The sequence below is a fragment of the Xiphophorus hellerii genome, chromosome 13 (genome assembly GCF_003331165.1).
Source record: "Xiphophorus hellerii strain 12219 chromosome 13, Xiphophorus_hellerii-4.1, whole genome shotgun sequence".
Lineage (NCBI taxonomy): Eukaryota > Metazoa > Chordata > Actinopteri > Cyprinodontiformes > Poeciliidae > Xiphophorus > Xiphophorus hellerii.
This window is the reverse complement of record NC_045684.1, coordinates 7,304,027-7,316,769: the sequence shown is the minus strand read 5'-3', so window position 1 is coordinate 7,316,769 and position 12,743 is coordinate 7,304,027. Positions and strand designations below refer to the sequence as shown.

Below are 12,743 nucleotides of genomic sequence, written 5' to 3'. Positions count from 1 at the left end.
AATACTTTTTACTTTTACTTGAGTAAAAATATGTTGAAGTGGTGCTACTCTTACTTGAGTATAATTTTGGGTACTTTACCACCTCTGGATATATTTACCATCCTGATCCACTCTTTCCAGTACATGGCAGTAATGCACATAAAAATGTTTATTACCAACCACCATATAAAGAAGAAGAAGAAGAAGAAGCCCAACCAGCTTTGTGACACTCAGTGGAAATTAGGTATAAAAGACGCTAAAATGGAGGATGGTAGTGTGATTCTTTTTCAAAAGAGAAAGTGACCAGAAGAAAACAGAAACAAGTGTTGAACTGAAAAGTGCGTACGCTCCGGGTTTTGGGTCCTCGGCGTCCGGATCTCGACTCGGCTGTCGGGTGAATCGAGATTTAAACTCGATGGCCAAACCGGTTTCTACGCTCCTCTGGACAGGAAGTCTTATCACTTTCTTCTTCTTCTCCTCCTCTGTAGGGGACAAACAAAAGAGATTTAACACAAATATGGATGAGTGTTTGGTGGAAACTGATCAACAGTTAGGGTGTAGATCTCCTGCAGGAGCTGATGGAAACACTAAAAAACTTGTTCTGGACTGCATGAAACGAGTTAACATAAAGCATCTGGAATGTATGGCAGCGTATTATGGCCACTGTAGATAGGAAGAAATAAAAAGGGGAAATTTCTGCCAAAAAACTAAGCGCAATCTTAACAATTGGCCACTGCAAAAATTTGGTAAATTTTACCAAATATTTTTGATCTAGTATTTAGTGCAAATCTCTTAGTACACTTGAAATATGACAAAACTAACTTACAAGTAACTTTCAGCTAGACACAGGAGCTTGTTCTGAGTCAATAACTCCTTAACCTTGATGAAGAAGTACTAGTTACATTGGCAGATTCTTTCACTTTTAACATGGGAAAAATATTCTAAATGGAATAATCTGCCAGTGGAACTAGAACTGGTTGCTAGGTAACGGGTTGGGCTTGGGCAGGGTTGCCAGGTAACGGTTTTAGTGCCCCTTGCCAGTTAGAACTTTTTCCATCAATTATTTACTTTAAACAAACCTCTATAACTTGCTGAAAAGTTACTTATGTCAGCTTTGTCCTATTCCAAGTTTACTCTTGCTCATAGTTCATGGGAAAGAGTAAAAGAAATCACAATATTTTTTATGTCTTTCAAATGGAAATAGAAGTTGGCTTGAAGTCTAAGATTTAAAATTAGTGGTATTATATTATTTGAAGAAGAAATGAGTTACAACAATATTTAATTTCTTTTGGGGTCAATAAAGTATTTTTTAATCAAATTGAATTGTTATATCAGGTAAAAGAGAATATATTACATAAATAATCAGGTATTATAATTTTGAAATGACAAAATTAAAAAGTTTCTTAAATGTTCCTTGTGGAACTCCTGTTTCTGTTAAGATCTGACTTCCTGTTTGTCTGTGAGCTTTGATCGAACTGGGACCGACCCTCTGGATTGAGCTGGGACGCGCTCTGACTCTTCTTTCCCAGTCCCACCATTCCCATCATCCTCGCTCCGAAGCTGGAGCGTCGCTTCTTGTCGTCGTCGTCGTCGTCGTTTCTCCCTAACGAGCAAATCTCTCCGCCGACGCTGGAGGACTTGGTGAGAGGAGCACCGGAGGTAGATGCAGCTCTGAAGTAAAATAAATATATTTCTCTCAGTCAAAACAAAAAAGGTTAAATAAACTAACGGTATTAAGAGGGATAAAATAAAAACACCAGAAGTTGGGTGACATGAACACTGCTGAGGGCAACATTCACTGCAAAAACACAAAATCTTACCGAGTATATTTGTCCAGTTTCTAGTGCAAATATCTGAGTACACTTGAAATAATACAAAACTAACCTACAAGTAACTTTTCAGCTAAACCTAGAAGTTGTTTTTAAGTAAATGGTTGATTTTAAAAGGTAACAGTTTCTCTTATAACAGGACATTTTCCCATATTATAAGTGAAGTAATTTGCATGTAGAACTAGAACTTTTTCAGCAATATTAAGTAATTATTTACTTAAACTGACTTTTAAGTTAATTTTGTCTTAATTCAAATGTAGTAAAAATTTGCACTAGAAACTAGATCAGAAGTATTTGGTAAGATTTTGTGTTTTTGAAGCATAAACTGAACATCCTTCTTACTTTTCAGACTGCGCCTCCTCCTCCAGTCCTTCCTCCATTGATTCGCTCTTATGGAGCTGAGACTCGCCCTCTGCTGCTCCCTCTACTTCCTGTGCCCCCTCTGATCCGCCACCCAAGTCCCCTGATTGGTCCTCCACAGACTCCGCCTTACTGTTTCGGCCAATCAGAGGACGAGATGGCAGCATGCAAATGGAGAAACATGCAAAAAGATGGCAGACGAAAAGATTCACATGCAAACATCGTCAAAAAAAAAAAAAAACAGCATGCAAAAAGTAAATAAAGCGAAACTTAACATACATAAAGCAGGCAGTAGAAAATGAAAAGACGACAGATCTGAGACGGAAGTTAAATGTTCTATCGATTAGGGCTGCAACTAACGCTTATTTTTTAATTGATTACTCTGATTGTTAATCGGTTAATCAGGTTTTGAAAAAAATTGGTACATTCTGCAATTTTTTCATTTAACCAACCATTTAAGCTTTTTTATATAAAATATTATAAATACATAAGGAAATGCAAATAAACAAATAATTTTGTAAATGACAACAAAAACCTTTTATTGTTGAAAGTGTAACAACATAGCATTCCTTTCCTTGGTCAATTGTAGCTAAATCAATCAATCAATCAATCAATCTATCTATCTATCTATCTATCTATCTATCTATCTATCTATCTATCTATCTATCTATCTATCTATCTATCTATCTATCTATCTATCTATCTATCTATCTATCTATCTATCTATCTATCTATCTATCTATCTATTAACTGCTCACAGTCTTGTTCTGTCAGCAATTGGCCTTTTTTGCATACTTCAGTTAACGATTAGACAATTATTTCAAAATTGATTAATTACAATTAATCCAACTAATTGTTTCAGTCCTATATTAACTTAATGTATGAGATAGTAAAGCAACTTGTCCACATTTTGTCATGTTCCAACACAATCACACCCTTTAATGCATTTTCTGAGGATTTTAGTGACAGATTTAATCAGAATTAGCTTTATTGGCTAAATTTGTAAATCTTAAATTTTAGATTCATCTGAGCAACACTGCTGGTGAAAAACTGCAAACAAGATTTTTTGTGCAGTTCTTGCTCACAGATCAAAATTTAAAGGTTGCATTTAATTTAAAAGCAAAAGAGGCTAACTGTAAATTCGCATCAACATGTTCATATTTAATTTGTTAAAGAATGTGAGATCCATAACCTAATAAAGTGCATTGATTGTTTGTGTTGTAAGATGGCAAAAAGAGGCAAATTTCATAAATATGTTAATACCGTGAGGCTGGTTTCTGGCTTCTCACCTGATCTTGAGGGCGGTTCTGGTTTCAGATGCGTTGGACATGGCAGACACATCACTGACGTCGCTGTCTGACGATTTAAAGGACAGGCTGTCCCTCATCTGAGGACAGAAGATGAGCAAACAGGTGAGTCAGGCCGTGACATCACCAGCAGTTGGTTTGGATTGCTGTGGGTTAGCATTTTACCTTAGTGGGGTCCTTCATCACACCTGCAGAGACACAAGAGGAGGATCAGTTTAAAATAAAAAATATGAAATGTGGCACAAAATGTCATCATGGGATCTTATTGTGAAGCAGTGAAGTTTATTTAAAACAGTGACGTCCAGGTTTGTCTCTGTGGACAGGGACGTTACCATGAAGCTGTTTTTGAATTCAGAATATGCTCTTATGCAGTGGTGGAAACACTTCCTCTTGTGCGCTAATAGCGCAACTAATTTTTAGCTGGACTAATTTTTAGCTTTGAAAACTATTAGCGCATTTAGCTTCCCCTAATCTCCTCTTATGTGCTTTTTTAAACTTTTACTTGAATGAACCTCCATGTTGAAGTTTTAGTTATTGACTGTTAAGATCTTGTTAAGTAGTTAGACATTTAAATTCATGCTGCTATTTTGAAGCGAGCGAAGATCATGTATGTAGCATTTTTATTTTCTCTCATGTTTATTCTGTACCCAGAATGCATTGCTGTTCCACAGTAAAATGTTTAAAATGCGCTGAGGGCCTGTGTGCTTTCTGACCAAAGCCTCTCCGTGGTCAATAAGGCAAATTCAGCAACAGAGTTAGCAAAACTCAACAACTATAAAACTGAAATCATGAGTGAAAGGTCTGTTCAAAAGAAGCATAATCATGTTGATAGGTGTTCAATAACCAATTTGAAGCTGCATGGTTGCATATGTTGTGTCATTGACACATGGTGGAGTGTCAACATGGTTGAAATTAGCACTTTAGCATTAGATTCAACTAAATACCATGTTTATATGTAGCACATTAGCGCCAACAGATTTAATGTTTATGATTAGTGCTTAGGGTTAGCACAGCTAACTTTTTAGCTAGTGGTGTCCATTACTGGCCTTAGGTTTCTACCAAAGAAAACAGGACTAAATTATTAGGGGTCAAACATTTTCTAAAACGAAGTGAAAAGGATGACTACTTTCAGTTTTTCATTCTATCTTTTAAACCAGAGATGAAAACCAAGCTTGAGTCAAGCAGTAGAAAACTCTAAAGCAGCTCAAATCTAAACTACAAAGAAGAAAGAAGCAGCGTCTCTTTACCTTCTCCACTCGCTGGCAACATGTCTCCTTCAAACAACAACAATCAAACAAATTGATCAGGACAAATCGTGTATGAAATGAGAGAGCTGGGCATTATCAGTTTCACCGGTTACTATAAATATATTTACGGCGTACCTCAGAGCTCAGCTCTTCGTCCCATTTTATTGTCATAAAAAAATGTTTTGTGTTGTGTTTAGCTACAAGCCACTAACACAACAAAAAAGAAACAATAATTTAAAAAGGGAATATTCACAATGTTTTTATGACAATAATGGTAACAAGCAAATTATGGCTGACGGGTCTTTACCTGGAAGGTTACTAACAATTAAAGGGATACCAACTAAAGCAAACCATACCCTCTCCAGACTGCAGTGACTACAATCTAAACACTAGAGGGTGCTGCCGTACCATTGGGTGTTTTCCTCTGTTGGTCCTCCCATGTGACCTCTGCATCATCCAGAAAGAGACAGGTGATTGGTCAAACCCACAGTGACAGTGACATCATTCAGGTGACCCCCTCTTCGTTGTCAACAACAACCCAAAGCTTCAGTTTACGAGTTCAAGAATCAGCTGAACTCATCATCAGACCACCCTGAGTGGACTTGCCTTTTCTGGTGCCGCCAGGTGTAGCTGAGCGTCTCTCTGGGTCTGATACATGCAGACATGATGTGATGATGTAACAAACATGAACACATGAATAAATGAAGCATTAAATGAATGAATAGTATTGAATGTGAGGAATGTGGAACATTCTAGTACTAAACTCCTGAATTGACCGTTTGCATGTGACATCACGCTTTTCAGAAAATAGCCGCTCTGCCATGATGGATGTCAAAACGACCTATCTGCATGATAAGGCCTGTAAATTTAATCAAAAACAGGCAGTTGGTCCCTAAATATCGCTTGTATTTAGTTGATTTCACTGTAAAAATGACCGTAAAGTGCTGCTCACAAGAAGCTAACCAAATTTGTCATTTTGTTGCACGTCTTTTGATGAGGAAAGAAGACAATAATTCATAGCAGCCATCAATGGTAAGGACTGGCAGTCCTCTGTGTATTCGAGGATTTGCAGTAAACACTTTTACTGATGATTACTAATCTTCATACATAAAATTAGTAAGATGCAATCAAACATTGTATCATGGAGAAGGTACACGTCTATCAATGTAACACTGAATGTTTACAGTCCCATGAACATTCAGCAAACGTTGTCTATCATTTACCAAACGTCAAAATGAAACACCATTAAAGGTCTGGAGGCCGTTGTCTGTAGACGGTAACTAAGGTTTGCAGACTCTTTCTTAGTAAGCCTGGAGAGAATGCCGCACCATCATGTAGCCAACCATGTTTGAGAAAAACTGGTAAGCATCTCAGGGTTTCCCCTAGAAAACCTGCTAAGCTAAGTGGTAGAGGCGCTGGGACAGTCTGTGTTTTTGTGTAGAAGTTACAAAAATTTGGAGGAGCACAAGCAGACATCGCAATTTAAAATAACAGCATGTGAAGCTAACGTGCAGGTTCAGGTACGGCGCTACTGGTTCACACCCAACTCAATGCATCAACTATAAACCTTAGCTTAATCCATCTTTATTCTCACGGATACTGGTGTAGAAAACAACCTATTTAAAACAAACTATGCTTAGCCTGATGAGGGGCAAATAAAGCCTGGGGGCCCACCAGGCTTATAATACACTGGGGGAAACCCTGCAACTAGACTTTTGTACGCTTTCATACGCTCCGGTGTAAGGAGAAAAGTTCTTTATGACATTGGTTTAAACCATGTGGCTGGAATTCAGGCAAATATGAGGGAAAAGCTATGGGTCGGTTTCTAAGCTAGCTATGTCCAGTTTTTGTAAATACTGCCAACTAGTCTATGAGCCCCAAATAGACGTGCTACTTCCACAGACAAATCAGGTTGAATTGAGCAAATAAAAGTAAGGCTATATTGGCAAAAACAATCGCAGTCGCTCCTTTCAATACTCCAAACCTCTGTCATGGCGCCTCAACGCAATTAGGTGATATAGATGCAAAGGGTCAATATCAGGCTACCAGCCCACAGAAATACACACCTGGAGTCTGAGGGGGTGGGGCTGGTGAGGGTGCTGGTGAAGGGGCTGGGGATGGAGTTGGGGGTAAAGTGGATTCAGGAGGTGGCTGTGGTTGTACGACAGGAGGAGGGGGCTGAACAGGAGCAGGAGGCGGGGCCGGAGTAGGTGCAGGTGTTGGGATGGAAACGGGGGCAGCTATAGGTGTTGGTGTGACTGTGGGTGCAGGTTGAGGCGCAGGTTGAGGTCCAGGTGTGGGTGGAGCGGGAGGTACAGGTGTGGGTGGAGGACCAGGGGTGGGTGCAGGCACAGAAGCAGGTGCAGGTGGGGGAACGGGTGCAGATGTAGGCACGGGTGCGCGTACAGGTGGGGGAACGGGTGCAGATGTAGGAACAGGTGCGCATACAGGTGGAGGAACGGGTGCATATGTAGGCACAGGTGCGCGTACAGGTGGAGGAACGGGTGCATATGTAGGCACAGGTGTGCGTACAGGTGGAGGAACAGGTGAAGATGTAGGAACAGGTGCGCGTACAGGTGGAGGAACGGGTGCATATGTAGGCACAGGTGCGCGTACAGGTGGAGGAACGGGTGCATATGTAGGCACAGGTGCGCGTACAGGTGGAGGAACGGGTGGAGGATGAATAGGAGTGGATGGAGGTGGATGAGCTGGTGGCCCCTGAATTCGTATCATTGGAGGAGGTTGATGATTGACTAGCGGAGCGGCATGTTTCTGTATGGGGGGCGGGAATTCATGAGGGGACGTGGGTGGGGCTGGGGCTGTTGGTGCTCCTGCAGTTGGTGTGGCCAAAACTGATGAACAGCAGTTCAGTTTAAAGAAAGAGGAAACAAGAAGATGAACAGAAACAATGAGAGGATTAATGACAGCATGATCAACTTCAGAGGCTAACCAGTCACATGACCAATCACATCACTACTGTAGTTAAAACACAGAGAGGAGGCATCAAGTTCAGCAGGTAGCAGAAAATGACTCCAGATTCTTTCCACTGAATTCACACAACTTTGAGAATCAACTTCATTGATTAAAAGTGATCTATTATGCTTCTTTGAACAGGTTAGGACAGATCTGAGGCCTGTACAAAACATGTCCTTTGCTGTTTTTGCCCAAAATCATTCTTAGATAATGAGATTTTAGTCTGGTCAGTTGGGCCTATTTTGAGCTCAGGGAAAATGGCTGCAAACAGATGTGCGATTACACAACTGTACATCTTTGAAAAGCAGACGTGGAGCCTCCTGCACAACCAACAAGAATGCAGTAAGACAACAGCAGTCATGTACAGCCTATACAGTCTTACAAACAGCTGACCAAACGTCCTGGAGCTCTGCTTGGGTTGCTAGGTAACGGGCAGAACTCCGCTGAGGTTGCTAGGTAACGGCACAGTGCCCGTGGAATGAAACTTAATAACCTGGAGGTTTTTGAAATGGCTAATTTTCCAAGCACCAAAAACCTTGAACTTATTGCCAAAAAATGGCTGGGTGCTTTTTGTTGTTACTCTTGAGCAGTTTTTAGAAGCAGTTGAGACCCAAATGGAAGTCCAAAAACATGCAACATCAGAATTTTGCATAATATGTCACCTTTGTGAAGTTTTTGGTTGCTAGTTACCAGCCAATAGATCCACTAGCTGAACCCTCAGACATTCAGTGCAGGTAAACCCCTGACACACCTGCATTACAACGCAGCTAGGACTTTCCCACAAAGCCCTGATCAACCCACAGTGACGTCCACGAGTGTTTTCACACACACATCTTAATCTGTTCCATCTAATCATCACTTTTATCCTCCATTTATCAGCAACTACAGCTACGACACAATGTTCTTCTTAAAGACCCAACACATGCAGAGAATGTCTCTATTTCTAACGAACGACACTCAGGTGGTGAAATCACTACCTGTCTGAACACAGTCAAAAGGTTCTCCATCTGAAAGAAACAACTCAGCGTTAGACGGCTAAACTCTACTCAGCAGGATCAGCTGCACAGAAAATATTAATTTTATAAAAGGTGAATCAATATGTTGTCGGACTTTTTCATTTTTATTTATAGTTTGATGATTGCTGATGTTTAATAAGTTGTAAATCTTTGAAAGTACGTTTTATAGTGCTTTTTTTGTCCAGGTCATTCATGTCAATGAGATTTTAAAATTAATTTACAGATCAAATGGCAAAATAAAGTAATACAGGTGGAAACAAGTACATGAAGCATTTCTATATGTATTCAGTTAACACCAGAAATAAGGAGAAATCGGTTAAAACGACTCATTTAGAAGCAGTAAAGAAAACAACAAATGTACTTTATCTTCATCGCACCAAAAGATTTATTTAACCTCAAACTCTGTCATTTACTTTTTGTTGCCGACTGTAACATGTTGAGGGCCAAAGCTTTTGATTAATAATCAGTTTCTAAAAAGATTTTCTAAAACTTTATTTTTCAGTTTTTAAGAAAATGTAAATTCTGATTTCTCTTTTAGAACTTTGCCTAAATTATAGTATTTTATGAGGGTTTAAATATTTATTTTGTGTCTTGGTTTGTCTCTTGCTTTTTACAGCACTTTGGGAAAACTTGTTTTAAAATGTGATTTATAAATAAATTTGACATGAACTAAAAAAAAACTCCCTAAAACTTAGAACCAATCAGAAATGTCTCTGTTTTTGTTAGAGGGGATAAACTTTGATTTCCCCAGAAATTAAATAAAAAGCTGAAACTGTTTTAAAAAAGCAAAATAAAGCATGTAACGTAATTTGAGTTGGTATATATTACATTGTACTGGACTCATTGAATGTGATTATACTTCTCTGGATATAAATTTGTTTTGATTATGTGTCTCAAGATGGGTGAACTGATGCTGCATAAATTAACTAAATAAAAATTAAATGAAGTAGATAAATATCTTGAATGCAGATAATATTGATTATTATTAGCCAATGGCAATAAGATCAGCTGTTCTCCAGTAAACATACTTCGGTCCAGAGGTCCTTTTGGAGGGACAACAGGAAGCTGGCGTCCGCGGCGAGGGCAGACCGCCGTTCCGGTGGGACTCGTCATGTTGGATCCGACGCGAGCGTTAGCCCTGTTTTTAAAAAAATTAAGTCAATAAATAAATAAATAAATAAGGCAATGGAGTATCCAGAAAATAAACTACAAACAGAAATAAGGAAGAAAGGTCAAATGTCAAAGTTTGATTAGGAACCATGCATTCGCTTAGTAAACTAAACACAACATCAATAACTAAAATTAGGGCTGCAACTAATGATTACTTTAGTAATCAATTATTCTGGTGATTAATCAATTAACTGGGTTTAATAATTGGCACAATTGTTAAGATTTTTCATTTAACTGCTTAAACTTTATTTATGCAATATTGGAAATATTTTTTTAAATAAGAAAATAAACATATGAGTGCAGTAATATAGCATTCCTTTCATGGGTTTGAATAGAGTAAAGCTAAAACTAGGCCACTTGAGGAGTTTTGGGTGGAACATATGTACAGACAAAAGTGTCTTTATTATATACTGTATGTATACAGTAGCTTGCACAGTTTTGGCATTTTTTTTCACCAGATTGTCTTTTTTGATTCTGTATTCCAGTTAATGGCTAATTGATTACTAAATTAGCTGACAATTATTTAATAATCGATTAATCGCGATTAATTGTTCCAGCCCTAATTAAAACAAACCAATCCTTCAAATAAATGTATATTTTAATGTATGTACAGTTTTTTTTTGTCCCGTTTTTAATTTGAGGACAGTTACTCGGTGTGTTTGTGTGTGTTAGAGGATTCGACAGCAGGTTGCAGGAAAGCCAAGCAGGCAGACGATAAATTAAATGTTTTCTCTCTGGGTTGCATACATGCATGGTTGCAACATAACGGTCAAACCAAAACAACAAATCAAATAAACAAAAGGCAACGAACAACAAGTCAGGCTGCCAAACATGCAACAAAAACAAAGAGGGTTAAAATGGCTGATTAGTAAATAAATAAAGAGTTCATGCTCCAAACGACACTTAGCAAGCACCGTAGAGACTGAGCCGCCTCCTGATTGGTCAGCAGCGGGTCACCTGATCAGTGCAGGTGAAGGGGGGGCAGAGCGACCAGACCTAAGGTAGGAGGAGTCAGCGCGGTCAGTCGAGTGAGACCGCGCGTAGACGGGTCGGTCGGCCATCGCTCGCTGGTCGGCTGAGCGAGAGCGGCTGTAGTAATCCCTCCGGTCCATCCCCCTGCTGTACCTGCGCATTACCATGACAACTGTCAACTACTGTCACCATGACAACCGCTGCACCTGGGGGATGGGTTAGTCACACGGAGTGGACATTGCTCTGGTCACCTGTGGATCTCAAAAGTAAAAAGGCACGGTTTGTAGGAGAGGAAATATATTTGGCACGATGTTTCCAAGGAGGTTTCAACAAAAACCAGAACAGGTGAGAACAGAAAAATAAAAGCTTTTAACTAAAACTGAAGGACATAAAAGTCAGAATTCCAGAGAAGAAGAGCTCAGACTTCCCTGAAGGAAAATAAGAAGTCAAAGACGACAACAATTCAGTCGGTATTTTCAATCTGTTCTCTGGGTTCGTTCACTTTTCCCACAGTAAAATTCAAGAACTTCTCAAGCATTTTCAAGGTAAGTTTCCAAGCTTTTCCAGGAGATAAGCTTGGAGATAAAAACAAAACAAATGAACTAAAGAAGGCAGTTTAAATTCACGATTCTATGATATCATCTATTAACGTTATTAATATATTGTGACAATATTTTACACTAAAATATAATAAAATTTTATGTTTTGAAATGTCCCTTTATACATGTTACTACCCTGAAAATGTTATTATGAAAAATGTTCTATCATTTAGCAAAAATAAATAATTTTGGTGATTCTAACGGACCTAAAACAAGAAAGGTTTAATCCTTTAACTATAGCTTGTGATAAAAAATGCTTAACTGTCTTTTTATTATCTTAAAATTTCTGGTTTCAACTATAAATTTAGGCTTTTAATCAAATCGTTAGATTGCATTTTATTTTGAAATTCCGCAGTTTGAATAAGAAGCACTTTGAAGGATTTTATTCAGAAAAGAAGCACTTTCCAAACCTCTTTTACTACAGCTACAGCTAACTGGGTGTCCTCCAGTCTGTAACTGGTCTGTTTACCTCAGCAGCTCCTCGTCATAAGCTTCTGGCTCATAGGGAAAGTCTGGGATGAAGTCCTGACTGCAGAACAGAACAACGTCAAACACTGAAAACCTTTCACTAGTTCTACACTATGGCTGCATCTCAATTAATTGTTTCAGTAATTCAATTCAAAAACTGACACTCTTGCATTATTTTGAGTTATTACACACAGAGTGATATATTGCTACTGTTGTGGCAATAGTTCACTCACATCTAATAAAAACCCAAAGTTCATTTTCTCTCAACAAACAGCAACAAATAAGAACCATAAGATACAGATTATACAACATATGGCAAAATTATTTAATAATGTTTAAAAACAAAACTGTAATTTTTCATATTTTCTACACTATTTGTTCAAGGAGAGCATGAACATAGCAGAAAATATGACTAAATGTAGTTATTGGGTGTAGTTTAGTGGTATAAATCTTAAGTGGCATCTTGAAGAATCCTGTTTCAAATGAGAATATTTTTATAAAACAATCATGTTTATTGTTATCATAATAATAACAGAAAATAGTGCGATAAAATTCTAGCTTTATTTTGCTCACTGATTGCAGCTACGGTTCACACCTTGTGAATCTTCCCCAAACTCATGAAATGACTTTGCTTTATTCCAAGTTAGGATCATCCTTGTTACTTGCCCACCTCTTATTAACAAACATTTTTCCTTCCACTAAACTTTCGTTTAATATTTTTAGATACAATGTTCCATGAACAAACTTCTCAAGCAGTGGCATTTAGTGGTTGAAGCACTTGAAATAAATATAATGTAATGTAATTAATCTACTGGGCCACACT

General features: G+C 38.4%; 2 protein-coding genes across 10 annotated transcripts in view; both read right to left on the bottom strand.

Annotated features, from left to right (window-relative positions):
• The window catches only part of LOC116730864 (regulating synaptic membrane exocytosis protein 2-like), a 47,126-nt gene that overhangs the window by 4,944 nt on the left and 29,439 nt on the right, over positions 1 to 12,743 (bottom strand). For 7 of the 9 annotated variants that reach the window (XM_032580386.1, XM_032580388.1, XM_032580389.1 and 4 more), the window contains 7 exons: positions 10,839 to 11,006; positions 9,740 to 9,849; positions 3,641 to 3,663; positions 3,458 to 3,555; positions 2,151 to 2,300; positions 1,466 to 1,650; positions 326 to 461 (listed from right to left, as the gene is read on the bottom strand). In XM_032580386.1, the coding sequence (XP_032436277.1) occupies positions 326 to 461; positions 1,466 to 1,650; positions 2,151 to 2,300; positions 3,458 to 3,555; positions 3,641 to 3,663; positions 9,740 to 9,849; positions 10,839 to 11,006 (870 nt within the window). Of the gene's footprint in view, positions 1 to 325; positions 462 to 1,465; positions 1,651 to 2,150; positions 2,301 to 3,457; positions 3,556 to 3,640; positions 3,664 to 9,739; positions 9,850 to 10,838; positions 11,007 to 11,921; positions 11,982 to 12,743 lie in introns of all 9 variants that reach the window. The other 2 variants (XM_032580394.1, XM_032580393.1) reach the window with 2 other exon arrangements.
• Positions 5,259 to 7,948, bottom strand: LOC116730942 (vegetative cell wall protein gp1-like). The gene is made up of 2 exons (XM_032580514.1): positions 6,789 to 7,948; positions 5,259 to 5,370 (listed from the first exon to the last, which is right to left on the bottom strand). The coding sequence occupies exons 1-2, from the start codon at positions 7,453 to 7,455 to the stop codon at positions 5,282 to 5,284; spliced, it is 756 nt and encodes a 251-aa protein (XP_032436405.1). The 5' UTR covers positions 7,456 to 7,948; the 3' UTR covers positions 5,259 to 5,281.

Excerpts from the sequence above, each read along its gene's own strand:
- LOC116730942 (XM_032580514.1), bottom strand. The coding sequence starts at position 7,455 with ATGATACGAATTCAGGGGCCACCAGCTCATCCACCTCCATCCACTCCT. Across the intron at positions 5,371-6,788 it reads CCCACCCCCTCAGACTCCAG|ACCCAGAGAGACGCTCAGCT; the intron begins GTGTGTATTTCT and ends TGCATGTATCAG.